General features: G+C 32.4%; 3 protein-coding genes across 3 annotated transcripts; 2 read left to right on the forward strand and 1 right to left on the reverse strand.

The window, feature by feature from the left end:
- The first annotated feature begins 4,256 nt into the window (after positions 1-4,256).
- Positions 4,257-6,038, forward strand: LOC106400075 (ethylene-responsive transcription factor RAP2-4-like). Its single transcript, XM_013840490.2, has one exon. It carries the CDS (start codon positions 4,760-4,762, stop codon positions 5,744-5,746), a length of 987 nt encoding a protein of 328 aa, XP_013695944.1. The 5' UTR covers positions 4,257-4,759; the 3' UTR covers positions 5,747-6,038.
- Positions 6,039-8,405: 2,367 nt separating this feature from the next.
- On the reverse strand, positions 8,406-11,032 carry LOC106400063 (endoplasmic reticulum-Golgi intermediate compartment protein 3-like). Its single transcript, XM_013840480.3, has 13 exons — positions 10,784-11,032; positions 10,628-10,701; positions 10,474-10,557; positions 10,323-10,403; positions 10,166-10,246; positions 10,002-10,094; positions 9,599-9,778; positions 9,459-9,526; positions 9,330-9,381; positions 9,184-9,237; positions 8,982-9,074; positions 8,824-8,890; positions 8,406-8,699 (listed from the first exon to the last, which is right to left on the reverse strand). Exons 1-13 carry the CDS (start codon positions 10,923-10,925, stop codon positions 8,608-8,610), a joined length of 1,161 nt encoding a protein of 386 aa, XP_013695934.1. The 5' UTR covers positions 10,926-11,032; the 3' UTR covers positions 8,406-8,607.
- Positions 11,033-19,173: 8,141 nt separating this feature from the next.
- Positions 19,174-22,272, forward strand: LOC106423856 (trehalose-phosphate phosphatase B). The gene is made up of 11 exons (XM_013864614.3): positions 19,174-19,733; positions 19,822-19,962; positions 20,052-20,123; positions 20,251-20,346; positions 20,443-20,499; positions 20,609-20,710; positions 21,176-21,253; positions 21,363-21,432; positions 21,526-21,596; positions 21,759-21,851; positions 21,946-22,272. The coding sequence occupies exons 1-11, from the start codon at positions 19,437-19,439 to the stop codon at positions 22,003-22,005; spliced, it is 1,137 nt and encodes a 378-aa protein (XP_013720068.1). The 5' UTR covers positions 19,174-19,436; the 3' UTR covers positions 22,006-22,272.
- The last annotated feature ends 1,002 nt before the right edge of the window (positions 22,273-23,274 follow it).

Below are 23,274 nucleotides of genomic sequence, written 5' to 3' on the forward strand. Positions count from 1 at the left end.
AAGCTCACATGATGCCATTCATCTTCCTCACCAAGACGACGTCCAACTGCTTTGAAAACGACGACAACCTTTTATTATTATCTGCAAAATCTTTCATTGTCAAAACTTAAATTTCTTATTTTATTTATATATATCTTCAAAACTAAATCACAATGTTGTAAAAGTTTGTGAATATTGTGCTAAAATTTTACTTTACAGTACTGAGATTAAAATGGATCAAAAAAAATTTAATTTGTAACACTATTATGCTAAAGTTGATTTTGTTTTGTAATATGAGGAAAATAAGATACTCTAGTACAAAAAGAGAGATAGAGGCATAAGTGGAGTGAGGTAGGTTGCAGTTCACGATGACCACAAAGCTAAGTTAGATGACGGCAAAATCTGAGCCATTGGTTAGAACACGTGGCATACGACTGTTAGATTTTTTTTTTTTTTGGGTCAAATTGTTAGATTTAAAAAGTCTCGGAACGAGGAGTGTGTGATGGAAACCGCGTGAAGAAGAGAACTTTGTTGAAATTGGAAAAATAAACTTTTCAAAGTAACGATGAGATTATGGGACACGCGCAATCCATGCCACTGGTGTTATTGGATTCTACTACCTTTTTTTTACTTTTATCCTATATTCCTATAGTTTTCTTCTTAAATTATATTTTGGAACTTCGAGGTCGACGAAAGCTGTCGCGTGTATTACGAAGGATCTTTTTAAGCTATTCCGTGTATTACGTGGTTAGGATCTCTTAATTTAACAGATACATAAAGAGTATTAATTCTCATGTGTGTGGATGAATCTGATGTGTCATAAAATGTTATTTATATACTTTTGTACTCGCCCAAAATGTTACGATGTCTTTTTTTTTTTTGTCAAAGAAAAAACAGACTTCGTAACATTTTTTTTTTGACAAAATGTTATGATGTCTTTTGTGTTGGCTTTAGTGTTGAGGTTAATATGAAATATTTTTTTGACTGAAGGCTAGGTTAGTATGAAATATTATTCTCCAGTATTTTAGATAACATAATTTCATTACAGTGTGGCATGTTTCCTGATATGTACGTGCTGCGTATTATTCGAGACTGCGTAAGAGTTAAGACTAAGAAGAATACCGTGTAGTACAGATCATTTAAAGGATTATGGAAAGTCGAGTTATTGAACAAAACAAAATGTAAGAGCCCGTGAAACTTGAAAGTGCATATAGTCGTGAATAATTAATTATATCACAGATGTATGCAATTAGTTAGATGAAACTATGGGTCACGGAAAAATAAGAAAACTGAAACATTTTGTCTCACACATGAACATGTGCATTTAAGAAGCTGCCAACTAATTAGATTAGAGGGAGCATTATGCAGTTGACCATTCAGACAGTATATTCGATGCCATTAGCCCATTCAACCATTTTCTTAAGCAGCCTCAAATCTTGCTTCCATTTTATCACGAGGATTGCTTAGCATTTATGCTCACTATTATAAAAGCTGCATACTTATTTGGCGCGCAGATCCGCCGCTGTTTTAGTCCACCGTGAATCTCAAGCTTCTTCCGCCGCAAACCGCTCACATGTTCAAAGACCACGTGCTTCCCACATGCGTCCCACACTTCGCCTCGCGTCTTCCATGCTGACTTTTAATAGTATACAAATAAGTATAACTTTTTTTTGTCAACTAACAATATAACTTATATACAAGTATATTATAGAGGTCATTAGCTAGTTTCTCAATTTTTTAACACAAGTGTTGTTTTATTTTTCTCGTGTACTTCAATATGGAGTAGGAGATAATTTTCTAAAGTTTGCGTAAGCGTAAATATAAGCATGTACTTGGTAATGATGCAATGCAAATTACTAGCTAGACATTACGTATCGCGTATATCGTGCATGCATTTTATCAGCATGATCCTTGACCAAGATAAAACTGTCCGCCCAGGTAATTAATCGTATTCTAAGTACATTCAAAATGTTAACCACGGACAATATTGCACGAGTTTATCTTAGTCTTTTTTTTTCGTGTGGTCAGGGATTTGTATCAGAGCTTGGATATACGTAGCGATTCGATAAACTCGAGTTGTTCGGAAAAATGCGGCTAGGAATAAAATACAGTAATACACAACAAGATAAGATGGCGAAAGGTTCAGACTTTTGCTAGAAAATGGAGGAATGTAATATAAAATTGGTGATATAATATAGCGATGATAATGGTTGAGTTCTCCGCCAATCCATTTCTAACGCTCTAGAGACTTCTTAATATTTTTGAAGTTTTTTATATCAACTAATTAAAGTCTAAACCACCCATTATAACCATCATGATTATTGCATGCGACTAAACCAAAAACTTTAAAAATTCAATATATAGTGATGTTAATCTATATCACGATCGGCGTCTTATGATATTATTCTTAATTCCATTTATTATTTATAATACGGCATCTATATTTGAATTTTGAACCACATTTTGTTTGGCTAGTTCCGTAGACAATTCGTGGTGATTACAAGTTAATGCTACAGAGTCAGAAATCGGAAATTCTATTGTAAATTAATCTCAATGAAAGAACTCACGCCCGCAGATGAATCAACACATCACAGATATAATTTAATGTTTTGCATTATATCTACGAAATTATTGTTTGTAGTCTAGTTTATATATTGATTGCTTGCTAAGTTCTCAAATAGTTTTTTTTTTGTAAAAGAGTTCTCAGATAGTTGACTTTGAACCAAGAGTAAGTTTTGTTCTTAAACAATTGTCTCTCTCTATCTCCACTAATAGGAATGTAATAAAATAGAGAAGGGTGAGGAGCAAGTAGGTGATCCATTGATAAGAATATCAAAACTGTTTTGAAAGCAGCCCCTCTGCCGTCACTCACCACCTTATTCTTATCTCTTCCTTATCATTATTACCAACCAATTATTTATTGTCAAAGCACCATTATTTTCTCTTACCTTCACAAAACTGCATGTTGAATAAAAGATAAATACATATTCGATCTACCGCGGTATGAGCAAATTAAGATTGCAAAGCTACTAATCAATCATGTTAACAGAAAATATAATATAAGGTTATTTGAGTATCAGATGTTTAACATAAAAGTTTTCAAGCTTCAAACGGGTTAATATCAGTTGGTATGATTAATATCAGTCTTACCAGTAGGTCAAAGCCGGTAACTAAGCTGCGGAGTGCGGACAGTGAACTGCGAACACAAGCCCAGAAAGGTCAACAAAAACAGGTATGACTATCGACTAAGCATTTCACAAATGGTAATGCGACACGTGTCTTCGAAGAGTAATCAGACAAAAATTACTAATATTAACGCGTCATCCATCATTGGCTGCATGTCATTTCTCTACAGCTCACATGCTACGTAAAACAAATTTACCTGTATTCGATCTTCGAATTCAATCGAAAAATTAGATATTAGAAGGTTATTATAAAGTTATATATCTGCTCGTGAAAATTAAGAGATTAATTTAGACTGCTAATATAAATCATGACCACGTTGGAATTTAATTTAGACTGCTAATATAAATCATGACCACGTTGGAATTTTTTGATAAATCATATCATAGCATTTGTTTAAGGTTTTTTTTTTCCACCAAATAGCACTTTCAAAATTAATCAACGACCTTTACTGTACATGTACACCACCGTAAAGTTTACGGCAAAAACAAAATAATTCTTTATGCAAATTGCAAAAGTTTCTTTTCATGAATAGTATACAATGTCAAATCAATGATTTATGGTATAGTGTTATTTTCACGTTTTCAAAATATAGCAAAACATAAGAAATGTAAAAAGTTATCGAAATTTTATTCTAATAGTAATTTTTAGGGAATTTATTATTTTTTGTTTTTAAATGATTCGGTTTTTGAATGGTGACTGCGGTTTGAGCGGTGCGGGATAAACGATTCAATTGCGGTGTGGTTTTAACAGTTATAAAAATATATAAATATATAATATATGTTGTTACTGTTAACTGAAGAGCGGAGCGGGACGGAACGGGACGGGACGATGATCACCGGGACGATCATCACCATTCGAAGCTTCAGTTTGGTTGACAAAAAAAAAAAAGATTCAGCTTGCGAATTCTTTAGTAATTATTCTGTTCACGGTATGCGGTAACTTTAACCAGAAGTCTCGGTGGGTTACAAAGTTTTATTTTAGTCTTATATTTTCTCCAGGATATTATTTTTCTGGAAAGTGGGAAATATCGAAAATAGTAAAATGCATAAAACGAAGATAATACGAATAAAAAATAAAAAATAGTGTGAGGAAGCAACATCCACTATATAACGAGAGCCAAGCTGCTGAGGGTAGAGCATCCATCGGTGAGGCTGAGAGTAAATTCACTACAAAAAACTGAGTGTCCTCCCCCACAAAAAAAAAAATTGTTAGCTAAAAATTGCCATTGTTTTTCTCATTTGATCCTGCTTATTTCAAAAAGAAAAATCGGTTTCCGGGTTTATTTATGTTTGAATGATTTTAATTGATTATTCATACGAAAATTCAAGCTTATGAAACTGTGTTTTTTTTATCTGCACATTTAATTGAAAGATTTGTCTTCTGAAGTTTTATTTTTATTTTTCATAGATTTAGTCGAGGGTTATTTTTTGTTCCCTCCTCTTGGATCTAAACAAGGTTGCTTATTTCAAACCTTTTCGATCCATTTTTATTTTCTTGAATCTTCTTGAAAAAACCCTGTTCTTTACTTTTGATAAGAATCAGGTGTATATTTTCAGATTCAATTTTATTTCTCTTTTAAAAAATTAAAATCATAATGGAAGCTGCTATGAATATGTACAATAGCATAACGTTTCAACAGCCAGATTCGTTTGGTGGTGGTGAACTCATGGAAGCGCTTGTACCTTATATAAATAGCGTTTCCAATTCTTCTCCTTATCCCGCGTCTGCGTTTATTCAACCCGCAGCGTCTGCGTTTCCTCCTTCTCTACCTACCTTCCCCGCTTACTACCCGGAAGACTATTCAACGTTCATGACCCAACCGTTTACTTACGGGTCGGATCTTCACCAAACCGGGTCATTAACCGGGCTCAACCACCTCTTTTCCAGCCAAGCTCATCCTCTTCCTCCCATGCACCATCAGAGCCACAACAACACCTTCTCGAACCTTCTCAGCCCTAAGCCGTTACTGATGAAGCAGACCGGTGCCACCGGATCTTGTTTCGCCTACGGTGCTCCGGCCAAGCCGACGAAGCTGTACAGAGGCGTGAGGCAGCGTCACTGGGGGAAATGGGTGGCGGAGATCCGTTTGCCGAGGAACCGTACCCGTCTCTGGCTTGGGACGTTCGACACGGCGGAGGAAGCTGCGTTGGCCTACGACAAGGCGGCGTATAAGCTGCGCGGCGATTTCGCCCGGCTTAACTTCCCTAACCTGCGTCACAATGGGTCCCACATCGGAGGCGAGTTCGGCGAGTACAAACCGCTTCACTCCACCGTCGACGCCAAGCTCGAAGCTATATGCCAGAGCATGGCGGAGGCGGAGAAAAACGGCAAAACGACGACAAAAGCATCGAAGAAACGTGCCTCGAAGACGGTTTCATCGCCGGAGAAAGTCAAGGCGGAGGATAACTCTAACTCGGTCGATGAATCTACGCCGGTGACGGAGTTCGTTGAGTCCGCCGGTTCTTCGCCGTTGTCGGACTTAACGTTCGCCGACACTGAGGAGCCGCCGCAGTGGAACGAGACGTTCTCGTTGGAGAAGTATCCGTCGTACGAGATAGATTGGGATTCGATCCTGTCTTGATCAGTTCGTGTAATAGTTTGGTCTGGTAAGAATAGGGGTAAAATAGGAATTTTAGGAGCCGCCTGTAATGGAGTTTTTGGAAATTACATGGAGAGGCTCATAGAGTAATTATGTTTATGATGATTAGTGGGTAAAATCTCGAATGTTAATATTGTGTTTGTATCAGTCCTCTGTGTCGGTCCAGCTGCGGTTTTTTGTCATGCTTCGACCATGCCACAGATTTCGTTTTATGTAATTTTCTTTTTTGATGTAATTTCTAGCTTCGTTTTCTTTATTGTTAGATTCGGGTTTATTATGGGCTTCCAACTCAAAACCAATTGGTAATTAGTGGATTGACCATAATCCTTTATATATTACTTAATGTCCCATTGATTTTCCAATGTGGGATACATATCACTTTTTTTAAGACAGTTATACTCGGTCGAGCGAGTCAATTACGATCTATATACCCGGTCGGGTAGGATTAATATTAATTAGGGGTTTAACTTATTAGGATCTTGGCTCTGATACCATGTTAGATTCATGTTTATTATGGGCTTCTAACTTAAAACCAATTGGCAATGAGTGGATTGGCCCTAACCCTTTATATAGTAGTAGATTAATTCTTATATATCCGATGTGGGATGTTTCTCATCAATATTTATCTTAATGCAATATTTTTAGTTTAATTTTCTAGTAAAATGAAATCATTCCCTTCTTTTCTGAACAAAAAATGAATTCATTCCCATAACCCTTATTTACATACTCGTCTTTCAAAGTCAGTAACATGTTAGACAAATCGTGCGATGTTTGAGTAAATGACTGAATATGTGATTTAGTTTTTTTTTTAAAGAGATTCGGTTTGTTGCTTATATGATTCAAAATGTCAGCTGGGTCGCCAACTACTTCTGTTTTAGTTAAATTTGAAAATGAAAAAGTCTTTCGCTCAAAAACTAACGCTAAAGGATTTTTTGTGCTAATGCTTTCACTACGATTCAAAAGCAGTTTTTACTGAAACATATAACAAGTGTACTAAAATAATATTGACTAAAAAACAAATTCACGATGTTTCGTCCGCTTAGCTCACAATCGACGAAGATAAATCTAAATGTATGTTTGATGTTGGCTAGTGGTTTTTGTTATCACCCACAAATAAATCATATTAGTCGAACTGGTACGAAAGTTCCCATTCATATTTTACATCCTCAATATATACAAATCCACTAATGTTGGCAAGAAGTGTTAAAACCGCAGACTTGTCAACTAGGAAAACTTTTGAAGAATTATTCAACGAAGTATGTAGTTTGCATATAATAGGTAGCGCAACGGTTTGATTATGCTATTAACGTATTCTTGCATGTTTGACAATTGTTTATATGCGGAATGGAATCTACAACATCCACATAACGTATAATTCACCACCTTCCACGTTTCGTTTTTTGGAGTTTGTCCCGTTGGAGATGAACTTTGTAAGTAGAAATCAATGTCAACTATGTATGATTCTTATCCGTTACAATTCACAAGTGGTGAAGCTTCGCGTGTTGCTAGATGTGACCGGCCATGCCGCAACTTTCGTGCAGCATCTTCTATCATTTTATTCACTTATTGTTATTACATTCAAGAAAACCAATAATTCGAACTATAGTGAAGTAGAAAAAGACAAAGTCGGCAGATAAAATGATCGAATCCTCATCACACATTTTTATAAAAAGTTAGATATGAATTTCTGCCAGTACACCAGTGGGTGGGTGACTCGAAGAAATAAAAGGAAAACACCAAAAAAAGAAGAAGAAAATGGGTGCAAGTGATATTGTAACAGAGCACGAGAGTTTTGGACTAATATGTTGGTACTATCAAGTATTCAGAACTGTGTTTAATTTTTTTTTCATACGGACGTAAAGAATCAAAGAAAATCTCAAGATATAATCTAAAATCGAATAATATAATAGTTAATAGTTATCTATAAACTAAAGTTAAATATTCAAACTATATCGATATCATATTGAATTCATTTTCTTATTTTACTCAACCATGCAAAAATGTAAATTTTTTATTTTTTTTTGTAAATCTTAGGTTTATTTGTAATGAAAAGAAAACTATAATACACAGTTTTCAAACTATCATTATGAACAAGAACATTAATCTCATATCGTTTATGCGATGGCACGTCAACCAAATTTGAACGTTTGTTCATGTATTTTTTCTAAAAGTTTATTCTCTGTAAATATTTCAAATAATCTACAGAAGAATCTATGCATTCTCTTAGCATTAAGTATATTACAAGTAGAAATATTATAAGAGGAGAATTCCAAATTACGCAAAGGAAAGCATAAAGTTGGAAAGTTTGAAAGAAACACAACAACAAAGGAGCCCACCAAAGATTATGTTCACACTCCATTTCTCTTCTCTTTCACATGCATTTCCCCAACCATGTTTTGTACAAAAAGTAGTTGAACTTTTAAAACATTGCATTCAATTCTCTAACACCATTATTATTAGAGCACCATCACTGAAGATTTTCAAATGGGATTCTCAGCCCAAATTAAAGTGTATGTATAAGATGCTCTTACCCTTAACGTGTAGTGTTGAATAAAAACTAGTACCAATCTGAGTAGTTGTATCCATTCTAGTAGATACCCATCCTTATTTAGATTTCAACTTTAGACAAACAACTCAATGATTGTGTTTGAAACCAATATATTTCAGTATTAAATAATAGAAACATAGTCAACTATGAACATTTTAAAAAGTGGTAATCATGACTTTGAATGAAAAAAAAAAAGCATTAGTTTCTGTAACTCTATTCAAAATTAATCTTACAACACTCTTGGAGCTTCTTGAGCTGCTCCTCTTGATCCTTATACAATGGTTCTGCATTTAACTCAGCCAAATTTACCAATCTCCATCTTTTTCTTTATCGCCCGTTGTCCATGATATACAAATGAATCAATGATTCCGGAAACCGTGAAAATGCCTACAGTTTACAAACAATAAACCAACATTCGTTACGTTTAATGATTCTAACATGTATAAAGAAAGTACATTTGATTGAATAAGAGATAGAGATAGAGAGAGAGAGAGAGAGAGATCAATCACACCTCCTACAATAGCGCAAACATTGGTGAGGAAGTGCAAGAACTCCACATGCTGCTCTGTAAAAATCACCTGACAACAACACTCAAAAGTAAAATGTTAGAAATGAGGATAAACTAATAACACAAGTATTCACACACACCAGTGTCTGATTCCGAGATACCTTAATTGGAGAAAGATCGTAGAAAAAGAAAACACCAGGCAGTGACTGCGTGCGTCCTGCTTCCGTTTTCTCGAAGTGCTCTGTCACAGAGAACTGCAAAAGTACCAAACCACAAAACTCAATTCTTAGATAATATTACTACAAAAGTCAGATAATATTACAGCCAAGTGAGAGGCTCTGATCTGAGAGGTAGTTTCCTAACCTGGTTTGACTGAATAACATGGCCTCTAACATCTGTGTACTCGGTAGGTACAACCTGCAATCCAAAGTTAAACAAACAGAAACACCAATCAAATCTATAATCATCCCAACATAACAAAACGTGGAGATGGCTGTGTAGAGACAAACCTTGATGAAATACTGATACATGCCATTCAATGTCTCCTGAGTCCACTGCACACTAAGAAACCAAGAATAAATTTCAGAAAGATAAGATGATTTTGTAAAACTGAGTCACAAGAAGAGGGGTTTGTTTACCCATCTAAGGGATTCACTACACCAGGGAAACGTTCACCAAAGGTCAGGCTGTTCACCTTGTGGCTTATCTAATGCAACAATGGGTCAGACACATCATAATAACAAAAGTTATAAACTCAAAATGGTTATTCACTACTTACATTGTAACTATCTCCTTGGAACACTAACAGATCTTGTAAATGAAAGCCTGATTGACGGAAGGTTTTCCCAGGAACGAAATGAAAACTCCCAGCCACTTTATTAACTTCCAAGAAACCGAATATGTTACAACCTTCACCTTCCTCCTCCTTAACCCTTTGCACAAAACCTTCTCTTTTACACTGACACCAACAAACACATACATATCATCTAGAATATCTCTAAAATAAATCAATAATCCATAGTAGCCGCCAGTTCTCTACAAAGCGTCTACTTACCATATCATTACAACTGGATCATCTAGAATATATATAAAATAAATCAATAATCCGTCTAGTCTAGTCGCTAGTCCTCTACAAAGCGCCTAGTTACCACCTATACATTACGAAAGCAAAGTCACCACACCTGGTCAATGATATCAGGGTCTGTCATGGCCCAACCTTTCTTTCTATAAGCTTCCCGAACTTCCTCACAAGAGTTACAACACTCATCATCTGACTGCAAAAGCATTAACAACCAGAAAATTAGATTCCGAATATACCATAAGCAAAGAGAGGTAGGAAACTTACAGCTTCAGCTCCATAACAAGAACCACAATAAGTTTCATTATGCTCTAGCCTCCCACCATGTTTTTGCAATGGATTTTCAATCTAAAAGAACCAAACAAAAAAATCACATAATTAAAAAAAAACGAAATCTTTCCCAATCCTTAAAAAGACTTCTAACCTTTGTATGACCAATCCCATCTTGTCTCGTCTCAATAACATTCCCATAAGCATCTAACCTCCTCTTAGATATATCATGTCTCTACATCTCAAATAACTAAACACATCAATGACTTTTTATTAAAAAAACTAAACTAAACAAAACAACATACCACATCTAGATGCTTCTCTCCGCTAATATCCATCGAATCAAGGCTTATAATGGAACAAGCAAGAGCAGGGAATGTCACATCAAACTGCAAATTAAACAAAAATAGAAAGTCATCTTTCCAAAGATGGAAACTTTCAATCTAAAAGTCTACTAACATTGATGCGTAGCTTCTCTCCTCTTGATGTATCAACACGGAGCTGAGACTCAGTAACGGGATGGAGATAAAGTCCTGACCAAAGATTCAAACTTTATTCATGGGTACTGTCACAAAACTGAGATTTGAATGAAAAAAAAAAAAGAAAGAAGCTTACGAAGCTCGGAGAAGAAGAGGATGAGCATGACGAGGGAGGAAGCAAGCGTGATCAAGCCGCCGGAGAGAGTGCGGCTGTAGAAGTCGTCGTTGATCTTGGGGTAAGCGTCCAAGTTCTTCAATCTGTTCATCACGCCAGCCATTGCCACCACCAACACAACAAGGCTTTGGCTTTTTTCACGATCTAGTGAATATTTATTTTATATTGTTTAAATACGAGCGTCGTATTCGTATATGGTATGGTGTGGTATGTATGCTTTTTATGTACATTTTTTTTTTAATACTTCTGAGATTAATGGGCTTATGTGCTATTATTAGCCAGATAATAGAATTTAAGCATAATTATCTTAAAGGCCCATCTTCCCGTTTTGTTACCTTAATACCTTAAAATGTATTAGTAATGATATTTTTATTTAATAAATATATAAAATTAATTATTTTATTAATTTTTGTGAATAAATCTAAAATGCAATTTAAATGGAAGGTGTATTTTAATCGTTGTCTGGTCCACTAAACTCGGTTTGTACCGAGGGAAAAATAAAAATAATATTTGGGCTTTAAGTGGGCTTATTGTGGGTCCTGAGATGTATCATCACAAGGCCGATGTTTCACAACGCAAAATATGTTTTAGTGGGTCCTAAGATGGGCTTTAAGTGGGCTTATTGTGGTCCTAACGAAATTAGCATTGAAACCCCTTAATTATTGGGCAAAAGTAACAAACAAGTCAGCGGATCCCAAGCCTTTTTCCATTAATCTTTCAGCTTTACTACTCGTTAGTCTTTCCCTATTTATTCAAAGTAAAATGTCTTCTTCTTTCATAAGCCAAAGATTTGTAGAACATATGAGCACATGAACTCCAATCTACGTAAAAGAGTAAAAAAGAGTCCCTCCTTAATGAACTTATCACATCTTGTCTACGTTTGATAAAGTTATGTGGATTCATGCATTTTAAAAAGGATGAGTGAGTTCTCCTCAAAAGTTAAGTTATATATTCTTTTTTTTTTAAGTTATATATATATATATATATATACACTACTATAGAAAAAAGGAGTCCAGATTAACAAAATAGTTGATAATTTATGGACTTTTTATAAAGTAACCTATCAAAGTATTTGGTGAAGATTTTGACGTTACATGATAGACTTTTGTAGTAAGGATAAAAATTTAATTAGGTATGACAAAGAGCTTAGTGTGTTCCGTAATATGGACAAATGTATCCACTAATTAATAAATCGAAAATTTGATAAGCTAATTAATCTATCCCAACTATTTTTTTGTCAACAACTGTATAATTTATGGGAAGGATAATATATTTGTTTGCCTCCCCACAGAAGAACTCAAAGTACGATTGCCTATCGGATATTCTCATTTAAATAAGCATAGCAAAAACGACCCGTTCGTGGCAGATATTGGGAACCTGCATATACAACAAAAAATATTGGCAATATAAGATTTGTAGTTATAAAGTATCGAATAAACAAATATGATATGTGAATACTCTTTCGTATTGCGATTCACCTTCACGATTTGATGTCTTTTTTATATATATTGCACAACAGTTTTCTTGGGACGAGGCTAAGAAATAAAAAATGTTTCGGGACGTGACAGTTTTTGTGTAGAAACTTCATCACCTTAAATCGTGATTTTGAATAATACCATACATTCCAAAAATATTATATAAGACAGAATCAATACAATGGTGGGTGCATTCGGAAAAGTTTTCTGTTTGGTATTGTTAAGTCACCATGGTTCACACCTCTTATACGTACTGTATAGACACTTCTAACATGTTACACAATATATACACAGCTAATAGCACAATTAAAAAAAATTAGAAACCAGTATGTACGTTAAAAACTGAAAAGTAATTGGAAATGTTACATGCATACTCAGAAATACAGTATGTTGGACAAGTGACATAAATCGAAAAGTATTTAGTAACAGAAAATATCAATAGTGGTTTAGAGTTGTACTCGATTCACTAAAACACTAGAAGGGTTTCCATGTCGGTTTAAGTCATAAGTTGGCAACACTATTCAGACCTAACTCTAATAGTTAATTATATCTTTCATAAAAAAAAATTATGTACCAAACCAATTACATGTGTCTTCACATGTCTTTACATTTTGTTTTTCTAATTTTCTTACTCAAATAAAATACTCAATTGTGTGCATGCAACATATCAATTAACGTAAAATAATTATATTGATAAATTAGTACATATTTCCTATATAACCGGCCACTATTAGTCAAAGAGTATATAGCTATTCATACAGTTAATACATGCATGAATTAGTTGAATATTAACAATATTAATAACAATCTATACGTGCAGAAACGCTTTTGCTTTTCTACCCAACAAATTTCAATTGGTTGTTTAAAAATATTTGATCGTATGCTACTATGCATGTATTTAGACTAAACCTTGTAATTGATGGTGAACTCAAAGTTGGCTTTGTATGTTTGATTACCAAAAAAAAAAACTCAAAGTTGGCGGCATACATAAACGCATAATAGCATCTCGAACGCGGCGATAGTAAAATTCAGCGGTTTTCATCATGCTATACTTCATAATTTTGAATTGTCGATATATGTTGAAAATCCCAATTTTCCCGAATTGTGTTGTGTTTTCCAATTTGGATCAAAGTTTGCTTCACATTACATAAAATTAATAAATCTGAATTTTTACATTTTATTGTTGTTTTTTGGTGTTGTTTACCAGCAAAGTAAAAAGATTTGTGTCGAATATTGTTCACATTACTCAAATACATATTAATTATTGATACCACTATATCATTTTAAATGATGATATTATATATTTTTAACCAACCGATCGAACTAACATTGAATTGATCATGGAAGAAAGAACAATATACAAATGAGCTCCTTTAACTCTTGGGGGCAAGACGGTTGGAATGTGACTCTATGCTCCATCGAAGGGACCAACAAACCTTCAGTGTTTTTTTTCTTCTATAATAATTTTCTTTTGATAGCATCGGGGAGTATATAGTAGGAGATGAGCCAAATACTGATTTACAATCTAGTAATTAAAAAAATGTGAATACCTTGGCTAATTTAGAGAAACTTAAATATTGTTGCTATCAAAACATCGTAGCAGTGCATTTGCTGAAATTTGAGAGTTAATCATGTTTTGCATTTGTAAGCAGAATAAAAAAGAACTAGTATTGTATTTAATCGAATCTGATACAACAAAATCATCGCATGTTTACATTAAAATTTGGTTATAACCGTGAGAATCAGAGAGTTATTTTTCGATAATATTCGTATATTTTTCTAGATAATGAATCAATGGAATCGATTAAAAAAAGAGAGATTTTGATTCTATCAACTACAATATTAGAACAAGTCACTCTCCCAATCCAATTTTCTGAACTTGACTTGAGATTTAACAGTGAAAAGTCTAAAATTAAAGGCATCGCTTAATCCATAGATCTCTCCCAAGTCTAGAAAGTTTAGGCAATTTACCAAATTCATTATGCATGATATATTAAATATAATTCCCCTTTTAAACATGTAAAGAACCGAGCCGGCTTGTAACTGCTAAAAAGCTTGGAAGAGAAGAATAAAATCTTAAATAAAAAAACAATAAAAGGCAGTGAGTTAGTTATAATCAAAACAGTGGTTTCACTATTGTGACTCGGTGGGGACCAATAAAATGTTTAAAAAAACCCAGTTCATCTATTATTTGAAATGTATATAATCCATTCTTATGGAATTTTTCTTTTGAAAACATAGTTACTATTAATTTGTGAAAATGGAAAACATAGAGTAAAACCACAAAGTAAACTAGGAAATAATTATATATATTATCTTTTTATCAATTATCAAAATGAGTTATAGAAGAGAAAGGCCCACCCTGCATGGCTGCGTCGACCATGCGAGCAATTCTTTTTGGAAAAACAGAAGTCTTCCTTAATGGGAAATATATTCCAAGTCCTCGTTGTGAAATGGGGACCCCGACTAAATTTAAAATCTCATAAATAAAAATGAATTAATCAACTTACACCTTAAATTAATTATATTTCTTCACAAATGGTTTAGCAGCCTAAGTTTTTTCCATTTGAATCTAATTCCAATGAAAATCCTAAATTTTGAAACAATATAAACGTTTGATAAACTCAAACGCTTGTATATTGTAATCTCTATTAATTGGCAAACCATACACGTAATCCTTGTTAGTGTTCTGTGTTCATAATGTACCATTCCAAATCTAACTAATTAACAAACTGTTTACCAAAAAAAACTAATTAACAAACAACACTGCTCATAATCTCAATGCAGTTCTCCTAATTTTCACTCATTTTATAATAAAACTTGTAAGTTCTGATGTATTTACGTGTCTACCTATTATTCTTATAATGTTTGTTATGTTCTAGTACTTGTTCATACATATATATCAGAATCCAATTAAGATTGCTTAAATAATTAACAAAAAAATTCATGTTAAGAGAACCTACATTGTAAGTTCATAAGTTCATTTCGAATGTCTACCATTAACAATATATGTTGAAAATATTAACATAAACTTTCTCATTTTCACAAAAAGAATCATGTTTTTTTTTTAAAAGACTAATGGTATTAACAGTTTAACAAACAAAATTAATCATGGTTCAAGTTTTACATTATTCACTCTGATTCATAATATATGATGCTTAAAGACCTTTGATGTTTTAACATATAAAATGTTTTAACATATAAAATGTTTTAACATTTCTCTGTTAGTTTTGACTTTATTGAAAACTATTGAACTAATTATAATTTACAGTAATTTTAATGATTGGTTAAAAACTTTTAAATTATATTTTAGTGATACTAAATAAAAGTAAAATTCCTAATTTTCTAAAATATAAAATTTTATATTATGAAATATATGGAGTATAATGTTGTATACATCCTTATTAACGCAATTTCTACTAATAGACGATTTTTCTATGTATGTAAATAGGTTGTAAGCACGAATCCATATATGTGTAAGCATTTCTGAATTGTAACTTAATTTTAAGCAACATGTGTATCGAGTTTGAAATGTGTTAGCGTCTCAAACTAATCCATTTATTATTCGATCACCAAGTCTCAGACTTTTTAGTATCAGTTCAGCTTACAATATTGATTTTGGAAACATATTTTTTCTTAGAGGGACATGGAACTATTCATAGAAAATTAATGGTATATTTAAAAGGCGACACACATATAAATCGAAAATTATATATATCGTGTCGGAAATATAATTTGGTAAATGGATCTATTTACAATGAACTTTTAGGTTATGGTGATTTAGTTCATGAACCCAACTATGCCGAAGTTAGCTTTTCTCTAACCGCCGCCAAATATAAAGTAAAATAAATCAAACCACACCGCACAACGTCTTGGTAGCAGCACGAAAAGGATCGGAAACTTCCAGTCCATGTGTTCGTGACTGTGTTTATGTGTACAAATTAACTAAAATACAATGGAACAATTAACTTATTAAAATAAAATTAATAAAATACTTAGGTTATTGTCCCCGTCGGAACAGGAAATGTAAAGGGCTTCTAGTTTCGTGCCCTTTGTGGATTCTCAAGTAACAAAAGTCAAGAATGTTGACCCATGTTGTCGTCTTTAGTTATGAAACTATATTCAAACATCAATTACACGTAATTTAATGATGATTTAAAAGGCAGTACAACAACCGTCGCGTATAGTATTACTTTGTATATAATGAGTGGAGCCGTACGTAGAATGCGAACATGAGCATGCATCTGCAATGAGAACCAATGAAAGAGAAAAGTTATGCACTTGAATTTTATTATATGGTTTTTATTACATGACAAAACTGTAGAGTTTATAGCTAATAGTTTTGGCTGAATACCGCAAAATTGTTAGATAGATTTGGGTGCGATCGTTTTTGTTCCTGTGGGCGTTCACCATTCTAGTACATATATTCGCTCTATTTCTTTTTGCTTTCCGGGGTTTAGTTATACTTTAAAAGATGTTTAAAAGTTCCTATTAAAGTGCCCAAAACAAGAATTTTCATCTCCTCTAGTTTGGTTAACCAACGCATCTGTGTGCTATGGTTTTTGCAGGTTATATATTATAATGTGATGGCTAAGACCGTACGACAACATTTAAACCTTAATTTGTCATAGCCATATCCTTGGTTGCATTACTATATAATTTAACCCATATATACATGCAAGCTATATATATACTTTCATACTATGTGTGCTCATTTTATTTACTGCGTCTTTAATTAGTGAATTGTGTTGCTTTTCCATACAAAACCAAAACCAAACGTATACTAAAAACAGAAATAGACTTAATGGAACCTAAATAATTCGATCTAGTATATATTTACCCCTAAAATATATATTACAATAGCATTTGTTATTTTTCAGGATGAAATATTCTGATTTCATTCTCTTAGAGCATCTCTAAAAGAAACTATATAATTTCAAATATATTTTTTTGTTTTCCAAAAAAACTTTAAAAACTTCAAGTTTATAGTTTTAAGGAGTGAACTTCGTATTTGAATACAAAATTTTACTACTCAAAACTCTAAATTTAAATTTTTATATTATTATTTGCATGTTGGTCCTTATAATTAATTACACATCATATTTATGATTCTTAAGTATTTTCTCATTTCTCGTTTTAATCTTTAAAACTTCTGTATATTATCAATATTTTAAATTTATTTTATAAATTCAAATTTTACAGATAAATTAAATAAACATTTTAAAATAAAACTTATAATATTTAAAACTGTAATTAGACAACAAGAATATTACAAAAGAAACTTAATAAATTTTTTTAAAAAAAGATACATGAAGAAATAATTATTACACAAATTTGAAATATTACAACAACACTAAAAGTCTAGTAAATTTGCTCTGGAACCTCTAAAATATTGTCCTAACAAATTTTGTGTAATTGAAGATGGAGCATTACATAAATAATTTTATGGAATAATGTGATATTTTACTTGTACTTTAATATTTAAACATGTATATCTATTTATAATTTATATTTTAGTGTAAGATTTTATTAATTAATATTATTGTAGTATTTTTATATATGTGATAGTTATTTATGAAAGTTTTATGGATTTATATTAATTATGACAAATATGAGGACTATAGCGTAAATTAAAATAGTTTTGTAATTAAATTTGAAGTTTTGTTTTTGGAGAAAAACACCTTGACATTTCAAATATAGTGTTTTCAAAACTTTAAAATAGAGAGTATTTTTGGAGATGCTCTTATAATACTTGACCTCTTAATCTCCCATCAAAAACAAGTTTTAAATGAAGAACAAACCAAAGTTCATAAGAGAAAATTGTATTATGTCATCTTTTCTATTAATTCCGATATAGACACATTTATTGTGTAATTGTATTACATATTCATATATGTTTGATGAGGACAGATGTGTGCATATATAATATATACTTCATCCGTTTTAGAATGATCCATGTTTTAGAAAATGTTTTGTTTCTAAAAGATTCATATTTTACTTTTTTCAATGTATGTAATAATGAAAAATTGTAAATTTCAAAAATATTAATTATGTTTACTGAAGTTTTATTGGTTAAAAATCATAAGAAATAATTAAACACGGAAAACAATCTATTTATTGTTAAAGTTTACGCTTTTTCTTAATAAGTATAAAAACTTTAGAATATACATTATTTTTAAAGAAGAAGTATTACATTATGAAGTGGTCACCGAGAGGTTAAAAATCTAAAACAAGTCTTTCAGTGTGTTGAAATGGCTTTCGGTGAAGTTTAACCTTTTCGTGATTGTTAAATTTACGAATATAAATCGGATATGATTTGCCGAGATTATGTAGAGATATAGTTTTTGATCAAGTTTTTGGATTTATTAATACGGTGGTGTGTATTCTAGGAATTGAGTATAATCTTGAATGCATAAGGTTAGTGATTCCATAATATAAAACATTTCCAGCCGTTTTTGAGTCATTACATTCACTGAATTATATTTTACCCTAAGACTTCATATTCAAAACACAAAACACTTGGAAAATAAAATATTTTTAAAAGAACATATAAACTGACCATTCCAATAGATTCATTTCCACACAAGCCTAACCTCTTTATCCTTTTTCCTTATTTTTGGTATCAAACCGTTTATCTACCCATGTAACTATATACTGGCCATAATCAGTTTTTGCAGCGTATTACAATGGAAACTTTTAGTTTTAACTGACTAGCTACTTGCTATTAAGCTAAATCAATAATCTATTTTTGACCAAAACAACACTCAAGTAAATCTAACTAATAGAATTAATCAAGCAGCTTCATAACATAGCTCGCATTAAAACAAAAAAAGCTGATTCCTGAAAATAAAACTTAAATAATTATTTAACAATGAGTTTTAAAAAGAGAATTAAAAGGCTGAAAAACAGAGAAAGAGAGAGGAGCATAATGTGGCCAAAAAGGTACATAGGGAGCCACAAATGATAGATGAAGTTTTTTCCAATTCTTTTCTCTCATTACATAAACTCTTCTTCTCAACACTTCTCCTTATAAATTTCTCTTCTTCTCCTCCCCATTTCCTCCACCTCACACTCTCTCGTTCTCTTTACATCTCTATTAACCTCTGCCTCGCCTCTCGTTCTCAACACTTGTGAGAAATATGATGAACCAGAATGTCATCGTCTCCGACAGAAAAGCCATCTTGGGTTCGAAAACCGTCACTGTCTCTAACTCTCCCCTGTTCTCTTCTCCTCCCACTTACTTTACCTTTCCTCGTCATAAGTTCTTGGAGCTTCTCGAAGCAGCCGATAAAAACAGCAACAACATCAACAAGAACAATCTTGGTGCTGGTAAGATTGCATCTTGGGTCGATTCCATGCGTGATTCTTCTCCTACACGTCTCAGATCCTCTTCACGTGACTCTGTGTCAGACAACGACCATAAAACATCTTGGATCGTACGTTAACTTATATGTATACCATGAATCTAGATTACCCATTTCAAGATTTTGGTATCTCATTGTGGTTTCGTTTTTCTTTGTTTAGGTTCGATTTCCATCGGCTTTAAATATGTTTGATGAGATTGTGAATGCTGCAAAAGGGAAACAAATTGTTATGTTTCTTGATTACGATGGGACGCTCTCTCCCATAGTTGAAGATCCTGACAAAGCTTACATAACACATGAGGTTTTTATTCTGTTCCATGGTTAATTAAATTATTTTTGTGGTTTAATAATTATTTTTGGATTTTAATAATAAATTTCAACTTTTTACAGATGCGAGAAGTTGTAAAAAATGTGGCTCTAAACTTCCCAACTGCTATAGTCACTGGAAGATCCATTGATAAGGTACATTACATTTTTACTATTTTTTAACTACGGTTTAATATATTTTCAAAATGCATATAATACTCTATTATTAATGTATTTTTTGACAAAGTTTATATATTAACATTAACTATGTATTAATTTTCAGGTTCGTGGTTTTGTCAAACTCAATGAGATTTACTACGCTGGAAGCCATGGCATGGACATTGAAGGCCCGACCAGCGAATATGCTTATGGTGGCGAGGTGAGAAAACAATGCAGAAAATATTGATACACAATAAAAATATCGATTTGATTTTAAAAATACTTATTTCTTTCTTTTGGTGTGAAATGGTCACAGAGTAATCAAGGAGTGCTGTTTCAACCTGCTCGTGAATTTGTACCCATGATCGAGAAGGTGCATTTTGAGATTGTTTTTTATTTCCCTTCACACAAATAATCGAATTAAGGAGAGTGAAAGCTAAACAGTAATTAAAATATTAACCGTTGCCTATATATAATTTCAGGTGTATAAGATATTAGAGGAAAAGACAAAATGGATCCCTGGGGCTATGGTGGAGAACAACAAGTTTTGTCTGTCCGTACACTTTCGACGTGTTGATGAGAAAGTAAGAACAAAAACGATGATTAAAACAACAAGACTTTTCTCTTCTTTGAACAATAGTCCAAATTGCTTAATGCTATTTTTTTTTACCTAAAATACATTAAAAACTTAACAGTCTTACTTCTCTCTTTTTTGAGAGAAAATAAAAGCAATCTGTCGACAAAAAAAAATAAAATAAAAGCAATTGTGTTGCGCAAAAAAAAAAGCAATTGTTAAATAATATACGAGGCATTTTTTTGTCACGAATATACGAGGCATTTTTAGGATCAAAAAGCAGTGAAAAGAGAACAGTCTTATTTCTTGAAAAATGAATTATGTACTTCACTCTGCAGTTAAAAAAAACAAGCACCAGCAGTATTATATAATTATAGTTATCGTGGGCACCGCATTACTGATATTTACCAGCAACGCTACTTTCCATAAAGTGTCTAATAATTATTTGTTTATGTACATTATTTGTTTCTAACAGAGATGGACCGGATTAGCCGAACAAGTAAAATCAGTTCTAATTGATTATCCACAGCTGAAACTAACCCAAGGTAGAAAGGTAAAATTGATCGCTAATCTATTTCTTTGTTAAACCAGTTCTAAATATGCATATTTATGTTGAATAATAATAGAATAACCATCACTAATCTACTTCCTTGTAAAACCAGGTGCTTGAAATCCGTCCTACGATCAAATGGGACAAGGGCCAGGCTCTCAATTTTTTGCTAAAATCATTAGGTGAGAGAAGAGAACTCACATTGATAATATCTATTTATTGAGGGGGATATGTTATATCTGCTTATTCTTTATATTTTGGTCTGATTAAAATAGGGTTTGAAAAGTCGGAAGATGTTGTTCCTGTGTATATTGGAGATGACCGTACCGACGAAGATGCGTTTAAGGTATGGTGACATTTAGTTATTAACACGTTTACGTACCATCAACTACTATTAATTTTAGGTTTAAGAATTACTTTTATTCTGCAGTTCGACTGATATTGACATAGTAATTAAATTAACCATAGATGTCAAAAAAAAAATTAAATTAACCATATAAATCGATAGGTTTTACGTGAGCGGGGACAAGGTTTTGGGATTCTAGTCTCAAAAGTTCCAAAGGAAACCAATGCCTCTTACTCTCTCCAAGACCCTTCTCAGGTAAATTAATTAGTCTTACCCCTTTGATGAAATATTTGAAACTACTATAATTAGATTGGTAATTATTTATTAAGGGAACCCATTTTATTTGCAGGTTAATGAGTTTCTGAGGCGTTTAGTAGAGTGGAAGAGGAAGACAGTAGGGGAAGCTTGAAAAACAAACATGCAACATTAATAACACCTGAGTTTATTTTATAAATCTTGAGGAGAAAATAATCGGTATATATAGACATCCTTCTAAAAACTAGTACTAGTACTAGATTCCTAGAGGGTGTTTTTTTGGAACTTTACCTAGAGAGGTGTCTTGGCCAGAAGCATCTTTACTTTTCTACATCGATCGAGAAATTGTAAATTTCGTGTAATGATTCAGAAAATGAAGAAAACACAATTAATATCATTTCCACTCATTTATCTTCTTCGTTTTTCACCCTCGCATAACTAATTCAACATCTTTTAATTGCTCTTTAGCAAACATTTTGTTTTGCTGTTTTTTTACTGTTTAATCCCATAATGTTAATTCCACCTCTTAAATACTAAACCCTAAATTTTAATCATTAAACTCAAACTCAAATACACTATTTTAATTTTTATTAAAGATATTTTGGTGATCTTCCACTTTGTATACTAATTTTTGAACAAAAACTTTCTTTAGTATAAGAGTATTTCTCTTTTACTAATTCATTCATCATTTAAATCATTTAAATCACATGAATACATATGCATTTTTAACACATCATGAATACATATGCATACAACTAAGTATTGTAAGTAAGATATAAAATCATTAAAATTAAGTTTAAATAACTTTTTAGGAAAGTAGTATTAAATACGATGGAAAGTACTATTTTGCAGTGAAAGAAAAGCGATATTGTCTATTAATTTGATAAATACTAAAAAGTAGAATGCAAATATAATACTATGAGTGTGACTGGATAGTCATTTTAGAGTAAATGTTTTACAGTAAACTTATTTTACTTTATTTTCAGCTTAATGTTTACTAATCAAGAAAAATGTGGTTAAAAAGTATTTCAGTCACTTTAAGCTGAATACGAGTGAAAATGGAGTAAATAATCTCACTTGTTACAATGAAAGTAAACTTTTATTCTGCTTTTTCATATTATTTCTTATTACAATTTATACTCTCTTTTCTTCCTTTTATTACTCTCATTGGCGCTCGCATTTTTCTTACTTTTATTTTTTCACCACTTTACTCCATTTTAAACCAATCATAGCTATGAATTTGGGTGTCAGAAGGAACACACTACCATAAACCCAACAAATTCATGAAATACCAAAATAGTATTAGAGTTTACTGTATATATATGTCGGATTACCAACTTGAGTTTTTAAAATGATAGATGGCTTAACTCTCTCTATATTTTGAAGTATCAAAAGCTAACGTGGGGTCTGCTCAAGGACCTAT

Source organism: Brassica napus, chromosome A7 (assembly GCF_020379485.1).
Source record: "Brassica napus cultivar Da-Ae chromosome A7, Da-Ae, whole genome shotgun sequence".
NCBI lineage: Eukaryota > Viridiplantae > Streptophyta > Magnoliopsida > Brassicales > Brassicaceae > Brassica > Brassica napus.

What these genes read in the sequence shown, in the direction of transcription:
- LOC106423856 (XM_013864614.3), top strand. Translation starts at nt 19,437, where the DNA reads ATGATGAACCAGAATGTCATCGTCTCCGACAGAAAAGCCATCTTGGGT. An exon ending in CTGGAAGATCCATTGATAAG is followed by an intron (nt 20,124 to 20,250) that starts GTACATTACATT and finishes ATTAATTTTCAG; the next exon opens with GTTCGTGGTTTTGTCAAACT. An exon ending in CCGACGAAGATGCGTTTAAG is followed by an intron (nt 21,597 to 21,758) that starts GTATGGTGACAT and finishes ATAAATCGATAG; the next exon opens with GTTTTACGTGAGCGGGGACA.
- LOC106400075 (XM_013840490.2), top strand. Translation starts at nt 4,760, where the DNA reads ATGGAAGCTGCTATGAATATGTACAATAGCATAACGTTTCAACAGCCA.
- LOC106400063 (XM_013840480.3), bottom strand. Translation starts at nt 10,925, where the DNA reads ATGGCTGGCGTGATGAACAGATTGAAGAACTTGGACGCTTACCCCAAG. An exon ending in ACCCTGATATCATTGACCAG is followed by an intron (nt 9,779 to 10,001) that starts GTGTGGTGACTT and finishes TGTTGGTGTCAG; the next exon opens with TGTAAAAGAGAAGGTTTTGT. An exon ending in ATGTTATTCAGTCAAACCAG is followed by an intron (nt 9,075 to 9,183) that starts GTTAGGAAACTA and finishes GTACTTTTGCAG; the next exon opens with TTCTCTGTGACAGAGCACTT.